This window comes from Pan troglodytes, chromosome 1 (assembly GCF_028858775.2).
Source record: "Pan troglodytes isolate AG18354 chromosome 1, NHGRI_mPanTro3-v2.0_pri, whole genome shotgun sequence".
NCBI classification, from domain to species: Eukaryota; Metazoa; Chordata; class Mammalia; order Primates; family Hominidae; genus Pan; species Pan troglodytes.
Window position 1 is genome coordinate 93,668,722 of NC_072398.2, and position 16,654 is coordinate 93,685,375.

General features: G+C 40.4%; 1 protein-coding gene across 15 annotated transcripts in view; it reads left to right on the top strand.

Moving 5' to 3' along the window:
* Window positions 1–16,654, top strand: part of ASH1L (ASH1 like histone lysine methyltransferase) — a 228,048-nt gene that overhangs the window by 36,004 nt on the left and 175,390 nt on the right. For all 15 annotated transcript variants that reach the window (XR_010157608.1, XR_010157610.1, XR_010157609.1 and 12 more), the window contains exon 2: window positions 5,562–6,080. Coding sequence is in view for 12 of the 15 variants with exons in the window: in XM_054672121.2 (XP_054528096.1) it covers window positions 5,661–6,080 (420 nt within the window). In the remaining 3 variants the exon portion in view is untranslated. The remainder of the gene's footprint in view (window positions 1–5,561; window positions 6,081–16,654) is intronic.

A 16,654-nucleotide genomic window follows, 5' to 3' on the forward strand; every position in this document is an offset into this window, starting at 1 on the left:
ATGATGTGAGAGAGAAAGGAGATAGTTGCCTAAATGAAGAGGTTGAAAGGAGAGGTCGTTTATATATTGTGATAGGAAGGCAGCCAGACTATAGGAACAGACACAGGTAGGAAGGTAGGTAGATATATGGTGGGCACTTGTGGCACTTTTCTTCTGTTTGTTACTGCTTCCTATCTGACTACTGCTGTGATCAGATAGGAAGCAAAATTAGTGACAATGAAGAAAGGGGAGATGGGATGAAATAGTTTTTTAGGAGAGTGGTAGAGGGAATGGATTAGGGAAGTGTATTGGCAGCACCAAGGGCTTACTCAGAGTTAGTGGTCAGGAATATAAAATGAGATCATTGAGTGTTATTGTTTTTCTTAGACTAGCTGTGATGGTACAGAGACAGAAGATGTATAAAATATGATTTGGAAGTATGTTAGTGCTGAAATTAGGATATTTTAGTAAATTTACAGAAAACCACCTATGTGAAATATAATCAACATATTAAAAAACTTGTGTATAGTTTTCTCATTGTAACACAAGATAAAGTTATGTAAAACAGGAAAAAAGACATTTGCTACATGCCAATCATTGTATTAGAAGCTACAGGAACCTTAAAATTCACTCATTCATTTATTCAGCTATTTATTGGGTACTAAAATTTGTGCTATTCATTGTTTCAGCTGCTGGGGTTACAGTGGTGAGCAAGCCAGAAGAGGTTCCTATCCTCATGAAGCTTATATTTTAACTATACAGTTGGCCTTCCCTATCTGTGATTCCACACCTGTGGATTCAACCAACTGCGGATGAAAAATATTAGAAAAAATTAAAAATAACAATACAATAATAAAAAATTATACAAAATTTTAAAGTACAGTTTAATAACTATTTATATATCATTTACATTATGTTAGGTATTATAAGTAATCCAGAGATGATTTCAGATATACAGGAGAATGTGTATAGGCTGTATGCAAATACCATACCATTTTATATAAGTGACTTGAGCATCCTCAGATTTTGGTATCTGAGGGGGTGGGATGGGAGGTGGGAGGACTTAATCTGTTGAGGGGTATAGCTGACAAATACAGAACAAGAAAAAAAGTTAATTGCCCTAATTGTGATCTTATATGGATCATAAATATTCAGGGATGGATCAGGTCAGTGCAAGCTTAAATATAGGTCTGAGAACATAGGTCTAGAATCCATTACCCAAATGTTGGTGCCGTAAGTTTTTTTCTTTTTAAAAAAATTCCCTGCAAGTGTTACACGTTTTTCTTTTTTATTTTTCTTCTTCTTCTTTTTTTTTTTTTTGGCTTTTAGAAATGTAGATTGGGTGAACTGGCACAGTGGTGTTTGGGAGTAGTAGCATCCCTTACTAACTTAATCAAGCCCATTAATACTTCTGCATTGTAATTTATCATTATTCATGGAAATTAGGGTAATTAAGACTAAAATGGGTCCGTGTCAAGTTTTATCACTAGGTTTTGAAAAAACTTGGATTTCAGAGTTTTTTGGACTTCAGGATTGTGAGCCCATCATGGAGAAGATAGGACTTTGTACTTTTTATTTTTTGTTTTAGAGTTTATTTTTTTAATTTACTTTTTGAGATAGGGTCTCGTTCTGTTGCCCGGGCTGGAGTCCAGTGGCATGAACATGGCTCACTGCAGCTTCGATTTCCTAGGCTGCAGCCATCTTCTTGCCTCATCCTCCTGAGTAGCTGGGACTATAGGTGTGCACCACCATGCTGGGCTAATTTTTTATTTTTTGTAGAGAGAGGGTCTTGCTGTGTTTGCTAGACTGGTCTCAAACTCTTAAGCTCAAGTGATCTTCCTGCCTTAGCCTTCCAAAGTGCCAGTAATACAGGCGTGAGCCACCGTGCCCAGGCAGGATTTGAACTTTTAAAATTATTATTTATTTTTAAAAAAACATTTGGGCTATTTTAATTACTTTTTATACACAGCATTTTATTATTTATTTTTTCTCCCTTCCCTAATTATGTATTTATTTTTTTGAGACAGGGTCTTGCTCTGTTGCCCAAGCTAGAGTGTGGTGGTACAATCACGGCTCAGTGTAACCTCAACTTCCTGGGCTCAAGCCATCTTCCCACCTCAGCCTCTTGAGTAGCTGGGATTATAGGCACATGACACCACACACCTGGCTAATTTTTTATTTTTTATTTTTGTAGAGATGAGGTCTCACTGTGTTGTCCATGCTGGCTTTGAACTCCTGGGCTAAAGCGATCCTCCCACTTTAGTCTCCCAAAGTGCTGGGATTGTAGGTGCGAGCTACCGTGCACAGCTAACTTTGTACTTTTTTTTTTTTTTTTTGGGGACGGAGTCTTGCTTTGTTGCCCAGGCTGGAGTGCAGTGGCACAATCTCGGCTCACTGCAAGCTCTGCCTCCCGGATTCACGCCATTCTCCTGCCTCAGCCTTCCGAGTAGCTAGGACTACAGGCGCCCGCCACCACGCCTGGCTAATTTTTGTATTTTTTTTTAGAAGATGGGGTTTCACCGTGTTAGCTAGGATGGTCTCGATCTCCTGACCTCCTGATCCGCCCCGTCAGCCTCCCAAAGTGCTGGGGTTACAGGCATGAGCCACCATGCCCAGCCTACTTTGTATGTTTAAAGGGAGAGTGTGTATGTTTATATGACACATAAGCAGAAATGAACATGATTTGTTAGGGACAGTAAAGAAAAGTGAATTGACTAAATGATAGTGGGTGTGTGTTGGGAAGTAAAGATAAACAAGTTTGAATAGTTAGAGGAGAGTGAGATTATTAAAAGCCTTGAATGCCATTGTGAAATGTTAATACATGAAATGGTAGACAAGAATCATCAGAGTGAAATGATTGGAAGATTGGTTTTCCAGCTGTTTATATGATTGAATGGAGCAATAACAAGCTAAGGAGTTACCCAATCGGCCAATATTTGTTGAGTACTTATAAACACTGCTGCTGCTCCTACTACTACTAAAGTATTGGCACCTTTTTTTTTCTTGCTCTGTCACCTGGCCTGGAGTGCAATGGCATGATCTTGGCTCACTGCAACCTCCGCCTGCCAGGTTCAAGTGATTCTCATGCCTCAGCCTCCTGAGTAGTTGGAATTACAGGCACCTGCCACCACACTCAGCTGATTTTTGTACTTTTAGTAGAGACGGGTTTCGACATGTTGACCAGGCTAGACTCGAACTCGTGACCTCAAGTGATGCACCTGCCTTGGCCCCGCAAGGTGCTGAGAGTACAGGCATGAGACACCATACCCGGCCAGTACCTTTTATTGAGCCCTCGCTATGTGCCAGTGATTGGGCGAGGTATTTTACTTACATTCCTTGTAGAAGTCATAAGACAACTATTTATTTTTTCCCTTGAGACAGGGTCTTGCCCTGTTGCCCAGGTTGGAGTGCAGTGGCTTGATCACAGCTCACTGCAGCCTCGACCTTCAAGGTTGAAGTGATCTCCCACCTCAGTCTCCTGAGAGCTGGGACTACAGGTGTGTGCCATCACACCCTGCTAATTTTTGTACTTTTTTAGAGACAGGATTTTGCCATGTTGCCCAGTCTGGTCTCAAACTCCTGGGCTCAAAGAGTCCACCCACCTCAGCCCCTGAAAGTGCTGGGATTATAGGTGTGAGCCACCATGCCTGGCCAAGAATCTTACTCTCTTGTTGTAATGAAAAGTCTCAGGGCACATCGTTTAAAATATTCTACTTCATAAATGGAACTTTCTAAGGGACAAGATGTTCTCCGTTTTCCAGATACTAGTTCTAGATCTTGAGTCAGACATATGTTTGACATGAAGACTAGTCTGTCAGTCTTCAAGAATACTGACTTGTTTTGTTTTGGTTTTATTAATATATTCACTAGTCTCTGGCTGGGCACGGTGGCTCACACCTGTAATCCCAGCACTTTGGGAGGCTAAGGCAGGCGGATCACCTGAGGTCAGGCGTTCAAGACCAACCTGGCCAACATGGTGAAACCCTGTCTCTACTAAAAATACAAAAATTAGCCGGGTGAGTATGGTGACTTGTGCCTGTAATGCCAGCTACTCGGGAAGCTGAGGCAGGAGAATCTCTTGAACCCAGGAGACGCAGGTTGCAGTGAGCTGAGATCGCGCCACTGCACTCCAGCCTGGGCGACAGAGCGAGACTCCATCTCAAAAAAAAAAAAAAAAAATTCACTAATCTCCCTAATGATTTTATGGTAATCTGGTTTCCTGAGGATCTTTATATTTATTTATTTATTTATTTATTTATTTATTTTTTTTTTGAGACGGAGTCTTGCTCTTTCGCCCAGGCTGGAGTGCAGTGGCCCGATCTCAGCTCACTGCAAGCTCCGCCTCCTGGGTTCACGCCATTCTCCTGCCTCAGCCTCCCGAGTAGCTGGGACTACAGGCGCCCGCCACCACGCCCGGCTAATTTTTTCTATTTTTAGTAGAGACGGGGTTTCACCGTGTTAGCTAGGATGGTCTCGATCTCCTGACCTCGTGATCCGCCCGCCTCGGCCTCCCAAAGTACTGGGATTACAGGCGTGAGCCACCGCGCCCGGCCCGGATCTTTATATTTAAAATGGGAGTGCTTTGTGGAGATTCTGAGATTAGGTGTATCACCTATTGTAAAATAATAAATTAGCACGCTAGTTTTAAAACATTTTGTGTATTTGGGGAATTGACACATGCCTACTGAGTATTTGCTATTAGGAAAACTTGTAAAAATAAATTGCTGATTTTTAAGGTTCTTATAACAACAGTGATTATTTGTATAAATATTTGCTTAATGTTTGCCCTTCTCACTAGAGTATAAACCTTAAAATTTAGGAACTGGGTTCATTTTGTTGAATACTGTATTTTCAGAGTGTAGCATGATGCCTGGCATATGATAGATGTTTGGAAATATTTTTTGAATGGACAAGTGAATGATTCAGAGTTGAATTGTATCCTAACAACAAAGATAATATCTGCATAAGTTCCTGCATCAGAGAGTCCTAACCTCAAAAAGCCTGATAATCTCTTCTAAAAGTTTGGAATACTGAAACCAGCCTAAGAGATAATTTAAAAAGAATTTTTATAGGTACATAGCGTGTTTAAATATTTATGGGGTGAACGTGATATGTTGATGCAGGCATACAATGTGTAATAATCACATAGTCAATGGAGTATCAAAAAAAGATGATTTTTTACCTTCAATAAAACTGTAGGAAATAAAAGTGTACTTCAGCAGAAGAGTGGGGAATATATTCTTTTAAAACTGATGAGTGCGAAAATATATGAAGTTATTTTTATTTTAGGCAATGTTTGCTTGACTGTAAGTTTCAGAAGCTTCTTGGTGATTCTTAAATTTGCATTTGCACCATACCACTATGGCTTGTTTATGATATCTGTAGAATGATAAACTTATTCTGAATTTTAAATGTATTTATAACTAAATGGATTTACATCTATTTTGAATTAACATTTCGATCTAACTGTGATTTTTTTTTTGGGTAGTTGTTGACCTCCTTGTCTTCCCCTATACCCATTACTTATGTTAATCAGTAGTTGCCTCTTTTCTGATAAATTTTTGTTATGATCTGTTCTGCAGAGAAAGATGCTGGTTTCGAGTTTTGGAGATCCTTGTTTTTTATGGAACACAGTTCTGTAAAATTTTCATAAGATTCCTTGGCAATAACATACGCTTGTGATGGACCCTAGAAATACTGCTATGTTAGGATTGGGTTCTGATTCCGAAGGTTTTTCAAGAAAGAGTCCTTCTGCCATCAGTACTGGCACAGTGGTCAGTAAGAGAGAAGTAGAGCTAGAAAAAAACACAAAGGAGGAAGAGGACCTTCGCAAACGGAATCGAGAAAGAAACATCGAAGCTGGGAAAGATGATGGTTTGACTGATGCACAGCAACAGTTTTCAGTGAAAGAAACAAACTTTTCAGAGGGAAATTTAAAATTGAAAATTGGCCTCCAGGCTAAGAGAACTAAAAAACCTCCAAAGAACTTGGAGAACTATGTATGTCGACCTGCCATAAAAACAACTATTAAGCACCCAAGGAAAGCACTTAAAAGTGGAAAGATGACGGATGAAAAGAATGAACACTGTCCTTCAAAACGAGTAAGTAGAATTCCTAACAATATGTGGTTATTGACAATATTTTCATTTCCCTATTAATTTTTATCCTATATATGTATTTCCGGGAGTTTGATTTTAATCTTTCTATGTTATTTCCAGATAGTTTGTTTTTGTGAGCCTTAAAATAAGCCCCGAGGCTTGTCAAAGATGTAAGTTAATAGCATAACCATGTATGTATTTGTACTTGTAAAATTATTTTAAAATTTTATTTATTTATTTTTTTGAGATTAAGTTTTGCTCTTGTCGCCCAGGCTGGAGTGCAATGGTGTGATCTCGGCTCATGGCAACCTCTCCCTTCTGGGTTCAAGCAGTTCTCCTGCCTCAGCCTCCTGAGTACCTGGGATTACAGGCACCCACCACCACACCGAGCTAATTTTGTGTTTTTAATAGAGACGGGGTTTCACCATGTTGGCCAGGCTGGTCTCAAACTCCTGACCTCAGGTGATCCGTCCACCTTAGCCTCCCAGAGTGCTGGGATTACAGGCATGAGCCACCACACCTGGCCTATTTATGCAATTTTTAAAGGCAAAACTCCAAAGTGCTGGGATTACAGGTGTAAGCCACTGTGTCTGACCGAAAAAAGAGAAATCTTTATTGAGATATGATTCATATACCATACAGTTCGCCCATTTAAATTCAGTGATTTTTAGGGTATTTCATTATTAGCTTTAAAAATTTATGTGAAATCATTTCTTTCTTTTTTTTTTTTTTTTTTTTTGAGACAGAGTCTTACTCTGTCGCCCAGACTGGAGTGCAGTGGTGCGATCTCGGCTCACCGCAACCTCCGCCTCCCGGGTTCAGGCGATTCTCCTATTCTCCTGCCTCAGCCCCCTGAGTAGCTGGGATTACAGGCGCCCACCACCGCACCCAGCTAATTTTTGTATTTTTAGTAGAGATGAGGTTTCACCATGTTGGCCAGGCTGGTCTCGAACTCCTGACTTCAGGTGATCCACCCACCTCAGCCTCCCAAAGTACTGGGATTACAGGTGTGAGCCACTGCACCCAGCCAAAATAATTTACTTCTAAACCTTTTTCATTATCCCAAATTAAAACTCCATAACCATTAAATAATATCTTACATTTCTTCTGTCTGCAGCGACTGGTAATATCTAATGTACTTGCCGGGCGTGGTAGCTCACGCCTGTAATCCCAGCACTTTGCCATGCTGAGGCAGGTGGATCACCTGAGGACAGGAGTTTGAGAGCAGCGTGGCCAACATGATGAAACCCCGTCTCTACTAAAAATACAAAAAATTAGCCAACCATGATGGCAGGTGCCTGTAATCCCAGCCCTTGGGAGGCTGAGGCAGGAGAATCGCTTGAATCCAGGAGGCAGAGGTTGCAGTGAGCTCAGGTTGCGCCACTGCACTCCAGCCTGGGCAACGAAAGCGAAATTCCATCTCACCCCCCAAAAAATTCTAATGTACTTTTAGCAACTGTAAATTTGCCTATCCTAGCTAACTCATATAGGTGTAATCATACAATATTTGTTATTTTGTGTCTGGCTTATTTCATTTACCAGAATGTCCTCAAGGTGCAGCCATGTTGTAGCATGTGCCAAAACTTCATTCCTTTTCATGGCTGAATAATCCATTGTGTGGATATACCACTTTATTTTTATTTATTTATTTATTTATTTTTTGAGTTGGAGTTTCACTCTTGTTGCCCAGGCTGGAGTGCAATGGCGCGATCTCGGCTCACTGCAACCTCCGCCTCCAGGGTTCAAGCGATTCTCCTCCCTCAGCCTTCCAAGTAGCTGGGATTACAGGCGTGTGCCACCATTCCCGGCTAATTTTTGTATTTTTTAGTAGAGATGGGGTTTCTCCATGTTGGTCAGGCTGGTCTCAAACTCCTGTCCTCAGGTGATCCGCCCACCTCTGCTTCCCAAAGTGCTGGGATGACAGGCATGAGCCACCACACCCAGCCACCATTTTATTTTTTATCCATTCATCTCTTGATGGAATCTTGGTTCACATCCACTATTTGGCTATTGTGAATAATGCTACAGTGAATGTTGCCATACAGTTATCTATTCAAGTTCCTGCTTTGAATTTTTGGGTATTTACTTGGGAATAGAATTGCTGGGTCATACGGTAATTATTTATTTAGCGCTTTCAGGAACTGTACACTTTTACAGTGGCTATACTGTTTCATATCCCATCAGCAATGCATGAGTTTTTGATTTCTCTGAGTCTTCATGAGGTTTTCTTAATTTTTCTCCCCTCCCTCCCTCCCTCCATTCCTTCCTTCTTTTCTTTCTTCCTTCCTCTCCCCGTCTCCCCTCTACCTCTCCCGCTCCCTCTCTCTGCCTCTCCCCCTCTCTTCCCTCCCCTTCCTTTTGTTTTCTTCCTTCCCTTCTCTCTCTTTCCTTCCTCCCACCGCCCCCCCACCGCCCCCGTTCTCAAGCTGTAGCACATTGTGGTTTTTGATTTGCATTTTCTTAACGACTAATGATGTTGAACAATTTTTCATGTGCTTATTGGCCATTTGTGTATCTTCTTTGAAGAAATGTTTGTTCAAATTATTTGACTACTTTTGAATTGTGTTTTGTTGTTGAATTGTCCAGGTTCTTTATATAATCTGTATATAGGATTTTAAAAATATTTTCTCTCATTCTGTGGATAGTCTTTTAATTTCCTTTTGTGTCCTCTGATGCAAAAAAAAGTTTTCAATTTTGATGAAAACCGGGTCCAATTTATTTTTTCCTTTATTACCTGTATTATTAGTGTCATAGCCTAGAAATCACTGCCAAATCCAATGTTGTGAAAGTCTTCACCCTATGTTTTCCTGAGGGTTTTATCGTTTTAGCTCTTATGTTTAGATCTGTGATCCGTTTTGTATTTAAGTTTTGTATATGGTTTAAAGTAAGGGTCCAGCTTCATTCCTTTACATGATATTCAGTTTTCTCAGCATCATTTCTTGAAGAGAGTATCTTTTCTTCATTGAATGGTTTTGGCAACTTTGTTAAAGAAATTATTGGCCATATATGTGAGAGTTTATTTTAGGACTCTTCCTTTCCATTCCATTGGTCCATATGTCTGTCTTTCTGCAAGTACCACACTGTTTTCATTACTGTAGCTTTGTAGTAAGTTCTTTGTTTGTTTGTTTGTTTGTTTTAGATGGAGTCTTACTCTGTCGCCCAGGCTGGAGTACAGTGGCATGATCTCGGCTTGAGACCGCAGCCTCTGCCTCCTGGGTTCAAGTGATTCTCCTGCCTCCTGCCTCAGCCTCCCTCCCAAGTAGCTGAGATTACAGGTGCCTGCTACCACGCCCGGCTAGTTTTTGTACTTTTAGTAGAGACAGGGTTTCACCATGTTGGCCAGGCTGGTCTCAAACTCCTGAGCTCAAATGATCTGCCTGCCTCGGCCTCCCATAATGCTGGGATTACAGGTGTGAGCCACCGTGCCCTTCCTGTTTGTTTTTAAAGAGAGAGGGTCTTGCTCCGTCATCCAGGCTACGCTACTCACTGCAACCTCAAACTCCTGGGCTCAAGTGATCCTCCTGCCTTGGTCTCCCAAAGTGATGGGATTATAAGCATGAGCCATCATGGCTGGCCTGTAGTAAGTTGAAGTCAGAAAGTGTGAGTCTTCCAACTTTGTTATTTTTCAAAATTGTTTTGGCTATTTGGGGTTCCTTGAGATTCCATATGGATTTTAGGATGGGGTTTTCTGTTTCTTTAAACAATAATGTTGGGATTTTGATAGAAATTACATTGAATCTACAGATCACTTTAGGTAGTGTTGTCATCTTAATATGAAGTCTTGAAATCCAGGAATGTGGGATGTCTTTTGTTTATTTAAGATTTCCTTAATTTCTTTCAGCAATATTTTATAAAATTTGTGGTGTTCAAGCCTTTCACCTCCTTAAATTTATTCCTGTGTATTTTATTTTTTGATGCTATTGCAACCAGAATTGTTTTAAATTTACTTTTCAGATTGCTCATTGTAAATATATAGAAATACAACTAGTTTTTTTAATTATTATTTTTAATTTTTTTTTAGAGACAGGGTCTTGCTGCCCATGCTGGAGGGGCAGTGGCATTGCTCATTGTAGCCCCAAACTCCTGGACTCAAGCAATCTTCCTGCCTTAGCCTCCTTTTGTTTATTTTAATAAAAAAAATTATTTTTGTAGAGATGGGGTCTTGCTGTTTTGCCCAAGCTGGTCTTGAACTTCTGACCTCAATGATCCTCCTTCCCTGGCCTCCCAAAGTGATGGGATTACAGGTGTGAGCCACTGTGTTGGCCACAACTGATTTTGGCATGTAGGTTTTGTATCCTGCAACTTTGCTGAATTCATTTATTAGCTTGAACAATTTGTTGATGTTTTAGGGTTTTCTACATATAAAACTGTGTCGTCTGCCAACAGAGATAATTCAGTATTTTAATATATGCCTCAGGTATTTCTTACATTCCAGCAGATTTGGGAAACACTAGGTTTACTTACTGTGAAATGAGAGTAGGTTATTTTCTGTTCAGTGAGTTAGCTACTGAAAATAGTGTTCTTTTGTCTACTGAAATATTATATATAATTTTTTTCATATTTTTAAAATTATAAACTCCCAATGGCCATCACTGAATAGGTTACATATAGTGTTTTGAATGTGGTCAAGCAACCTCTTTAGTGGTCCTTACCGGTAGAAGAACTTAAACAACTAGTATACTGAAAGTAGTAGTTGCTGGTACTATAGCAGGAAGACAAAAGAAGAGGAAAACAGAACGATAGAAGGCAGTGTAAGAAACAAGAGGAAAGGATGATGATAAAGTGCCATCAGGCTACCTCAAAGGATAAAGTTTTCTGTCCATAATCCATGCTAGTATAGTATGTAGGCTAATCTCCGAGTTATATTGATATATATGTATATATAGGTTGGTGCAAAAGTAATTGCAGTTTTGGGCCATGCATTTTTTTTTTTTTTTTTTTTTTTTTTTTTTTTTTTTTTAAGGCAGAGTCTCCTTTTGTTGCCTAGGCTGGAGTGGAGTGCAGTGGCTTGATCTCGGCTCACTGCAGCCTCCGCCTCCTGGGTTAAGGCAATTCTCTTGCCTCAGCCTCCTGAGTAGCTGGGATTACAGGTGCTTGCCACCATACCTGGCTAATTTTTGTATTTTTAGTAGAGATGAGGTTTCACCATGTTGGCCAGGATGGTCTCGAATTCCTGACCTCAGGTGATTCGCCTGCCTCAGTCTTCCAAAGTGCTGGGATTATAGGAGTGAGTCCCTGTGTCCGGCCATTGACCATGAATTTTAAAATCATTATAACTAGGCTCAAACACATCTTTATTAATCAAAATAGGAACCATTACAATAAAAGTTTGTGCCAAAAAGAAATCAGTTTGTTTAATCCTGTAGCATAAAAATCTGTGCTTCTGGATTCAACAAACTCTTGGGAAGGATTTTATGCATCCTGCTGGTTGTGGAAGCTGTTTCCCTGCAAAAAATTGTTGAGATGCTTGAAGAAGTGGTAGCTGGTTGACGAGAGGTCGGTTGAATATGTCAGGTGAGGCAAAACTTAGTAGTCCAATTCGTCCAACTTTTGAAGCATTGATTGTGTGACATGTAGTCAGGCGTTGTCCTGGAGAAGAATTGGGCTCTTTTTGTTGATCAGTGCTGGTGGCAGGCATTGCAGTTTTTGGTACATCTCATCAATTTGCTGAGCATACGTCTCAGATGTAATGGTTTCGCTGGCATTTGGAAAGGTATAGTGGATCAGACTGGCAGCAGACCACCAAACGGTGACCATGACCTTTTTTGGTGCAAGTTTGGCTTTGAAAAGTGCTTTGGAGCTTCTTCTGGGTCCAACCACTGATCTGGTTGTTGCCGGTTGTCATATAAAATCCACTTTTTGTCACACATCACAGTCTGAGAAATTTTTCCTTGTTGGTGTGTAAAATGCCAAATGACTGTAGAATGGTTGAAGTTGCCGAGTTCCTCGGCAACTTCTCGTGTAGTTAAAAGAGGATCAGTTTCGATGATTGCTCTCAGTTGTTGTGAGCTTCTGACAGCCAGCCACTGTGCTTCTTATCTTCAAGGCTCTTACCTCCTTTGCAAAACTTCCTGAACCACCGCTGTACTGTACATTCATTAGCAGTTCCTGGGCCGAATGCGTTGTTGATGTTGCAAATCGTCTCCACTGCTTTATGACCCATTTTAAACCCAAATAAGAAGATCGCTTGAATTTGCTTTTAGTCTAACATTTCCATAGTCTAAAATAAATATAAATATAAAATAAACAGCAAGTAATCATTAGCAAAAAAACATAAAGTGAGAAATGCGCATTAAAATGATATGTAACATAACCACATTTAAGAACGTATTCCAATATCAAGTGGCAAATTTCAAAAGTGCAAAAACTGTAGTTACTTTTACACTGGTATTACCTGTTTTATTTATAGTTTATAACAATTATATAGTTTTAAAAAATAAATGTGTGTATATGTATGTATATGCGTATATATAAACTGTGGTAGGCTGCATATAACCTGAACTTTTTCCATTTTAACCATTTGTAAGTGTATAATTTTGTGGCATTAGGTAGATGCACTTTTTGTGCAACCATGCCCACCCACCAGCTCTGGATCTTTTTTTGACATTTTCCAGCTGACACTCTATTAACTCTTCATTCTCCCTCCTGCAGCCCCTAGCGAAACCACTATTCTACTTTCTGTCTTTGAATTTGACTACTGTAATTACCACATATAAGTAGAATCATACAATATTTGTCCTTAGGTAACTGCCTTATTTCCCTTAGCATAATGTCCTCAAGGTTGCCCATCTTGGAGTATGTCAGAGTTGCTTTCGTTTTTAAGGCTGAATAATATTCCAGTGTATGTATATACCAAATTTTGTTCATTCTATGGATATGTCAGATTCAGAAGCTGTTTGTGAATTTTTAGGTTAATGTGATTGTCAACTATTAATTTCTAGATTTGTTCAGCTATTACTTTTCTGGGTAGTATTTTACTAGATAAGTTAATCTAGTCCATCTATGGATGGCCACTGGTATTGCTTCCAGCTTTTAACAGTTGTGACTAATGCTGAACATGTGTGTAGAAATATCTGAGTCCCTGCTTTCACGTCTTTTGGGTATGTATATATGTGGAAGTGGAATTTTTGGTCGTATTGCAATTTTTTTGGTAAGAGATTGGGTGTCGCTGTGTCACCCAGGCTGGACATTGTAATTCTTTTTTTTTTTTTTTGATACAGGATCTCACTCCTGTTGCCCTGGCTGGAGTGCAGTGGCATAATCACAGCTCACTGCAGCCTTGACCTCCTGGGCTCAGATGATTCTGCCATCTCAGCCTCTTGAGTAGACCGGCTACAGGCATGCACAACCACTCCTGGCTCATTTTTTGTATTTTTAGTAGACATGGGGGTTTCACCATGTTGCCCAGGCTGATCTTGAACTCCTGGACAGGCTGGACAGTCTGTCTGTCTCAGCCTCCCAAAGTGCTAGGATTTACAGATGTCAGCCACTGTGCCTGGCTGGGACATTATAATTCTATGTTTAATTTTTTGAAAGAATTACCATACTGTTTTCCACAGGGGCTGTACAATTTTACATTCCCACCAGGAACTCACAAGTATTCTGGTTCTTTCACATCCTCGGTAACAGTTATTCTGTATTTTTAAAAAATTATAGCCATCCTAATGTGTAGGAGTTACTCATTATATTTATAATTTATTATTATATATCTATAGTTTTGTTTGTTTGAGACAGCATCTTGCTATTGCCTAGGTTGGAGTGCAGTGATGTGATTAGGCTCACTGTAGCCTTGACCTTGACCTCCTGGGCTCAAGCAATCCTACCGCCTCAGCCTCCCAAGAAGCCGCGGCTACAGGTGTGTGCCACCACACTTCTAATATTTTTATATTTTGTAGAAATGTTGCTCCTTATGTTGCCCAGGCTGGTCTTGAAATCCTGGGCTCAAGTGATCCTCCCATCTCAGCCCCCCAAAGTGCTGGGATTACAAGGTGTCAGCCACCGTGCCAGTGAGCCACTGTGCCCAGCCTGATATGTGTTTTTTGTTTTTTTTTTTTAAAAAAACATAAGACTAATCGCAGCACTTTGGGAGGCCGAGGCGGGTGGATCACTTGAGGTCAGGAATTTGAGACCAGCCTGAACAATATGGTGAAACCCCATCTCTACTAAAAATACAAAAATTAGCTGGGTGTGGTGGTGAGCACCTATACCCCCAGCTACTCAGGAGGCTGAAGCAAGAGAAGCTCTTGAACCCAGGAGGTGGAGGTTGCAGTGAGCCGAGATCACACTACTGCACCCCTGCCTGAGTCACAGAGTGAGACTCCATCTCAAAAAAAAAAAAAAGTCTAAGATCCTTTGCCTTTCTTTTTTTTTAAAAGACAGAGTCTCACTCTGTCACCCAGGCTCGCGTGCAGTGGCGTGATATCGGCTTACTGCAACCTCTGCTGCCCAGGTTCAAGCCATTCTCCTGCCTCAGCCTCCCGAGTAGCTGGGATTACAGGTGCATGCCACCACGCCCTGTGCTGCGCCTGGCGGATCTTTTGCCTTTCTACTTTATCTTCAGTACTCCAAAAGAAGCAGCCCTGAAGGGGAACTCCTATTGAGATTGTGATAAAGGATTGTGATAAAGGATAGTATTTTCTCCTTTACTGACCATAGGGAAATAAGAGAATAAGAAACAATCTTGGCTGGGCACAGTGGCTCACACCTGTAATCCCAGCACTTTGGGAGACCCAGGCGGGTGGATCACCTGAGGTCAGGAGTTCGAGACCAGCCTGACCAACATGGAGAAACCCTGTCTCTACTAAAAATACAAAAAATTAGCCGGGCGTGGTGGTGCATGCCTGTAATCCCAGCTACTTGGGAGGCTGAGACAGGAGAATCGCTTGAACCCAGGAGGAAGAGGTTGTAGTGAGCCGAGATCCCGGCATTGCACTCCAGCATGGGCAACAAGAGCAAAACTCCATCTCAGAAAAGAAAGAAACAATCTTGCCGGGCATGGTGGCTCACCCCTGTAATCCCAGCAGTTTAGGAGGCCAAGGTGGGTGGATCACAAGGTCAAGAGATCGAGACTGTGCTGGCCAACATGGTGAAACTCTGTCTCTACTAAAAATACAGAAATTAGCTGGGTGTGGTGGCTCACGCCTGTAGTCCCAGTGACTCAGGAGGCTGAGGCAGGAGAATCACTTCAGCCCGGGAGGGGGAGGTTGCAGTGAGCCAAGATTGCGCCACTGCACTCCACCCTGTCTCAAAAACAAACAAACAAACAAGAAACAGTCTTGGTTTGTTCATGAAAGAATCTTGATTTGTTTGTGTCCTACGCTTAATTTTAATACCTTGTTAAGGAATAAGTGACAGTGGATTGAAGTTTGGAAAGTCTCCAGAGAGGGAATAAAACCTCAGAATCTCCTGAGAGATCTAGAAAAACATTGTTAAGTATATCAAACTGCAATGATCCCTGTGGGAATTTTGTAGTTTCAGTGTAGTGAAGATGGCTAATGAATTAGACTCAAAAATAGAATGCCACATTTAGATTACTGTTCTAATGTTTCTTTGCATAAACTTTGGTTCCAGTGAGTTCTTAACTGTGGTGGTGTTTTGCAAACAAAGGGAAACCTGAAGACATTTTCAGTATATTCGTCTTCTTTATTTTCTTTAAGAAAAGGTTATTCTGCTTGATAATTTATGTATCACATATCATGGATGGTTAATGCATAGTATGTTATGTCATAATTCATACTTTTATTACTTGGAAATTTTTATTTTAAAATGTCAGACTCATATTTGAGGTTCAAAAGTTGAGAATTTTTAGGTTAATAACGATTTTCAACTGTCAATTTCTAGATTTGTTCAGGTGTCATTTTTCTGGGTAATATTTTGCTATATAAAAGTTAATTATCTAATCAGTTTACTTTCAGTGAAAATTTTTGTTCTGTATATGTTTACTGTGGCTTCCATCAGCCTATTTTAGTTAAAAAACAAGACTTAATTTTAGCTGGGTAGTCTGGGCGACAGAGCGAGATCCTGTCTCAAAAAAAAAAAAATGTGTTTTCAGGTTCATCTTCGCTTGGAGAATCATATCACATTAAGAATAAATTGTTGGGAATCAAAGTTGGTACAAAGAAACTTCCAGAAGAGTAACTCCAACATTGCTATCTTTGGTATCTTCCAGAAACATATTTGCACTTACAAACCAGTATGCATCCCCTACATACATGTTCTTTCTCCATTTTAAAATGTAAATAGTAGCACACTGTACCTACTGCTCTGTATCTTTTTTCTATTAAATAGTATATACTAAAGATTTTTCCATAACAAGACTATGAGAACTTCTTTAGCCCTTGGAAATGTGGCTTATATAATTTTTTTTTTTTTTTTTTTTTTTTTTTGAGGCAGCCTTGCTCTGTCGTCCAGGCTTGAGTGCAGTAGTGCGATCTCGGCTCACTGCAACCTCCGCCTCCCAGGTTCAAGCTTTTGTCTTGCCTCAGCCTCTTGAGTAGCTGGGATTACAGGTGTGCACCACCACGCCCGGGTAATTTTTGTATTTTTAGTAGAGACAGGGTTTCTCCAAATTGGTCAGG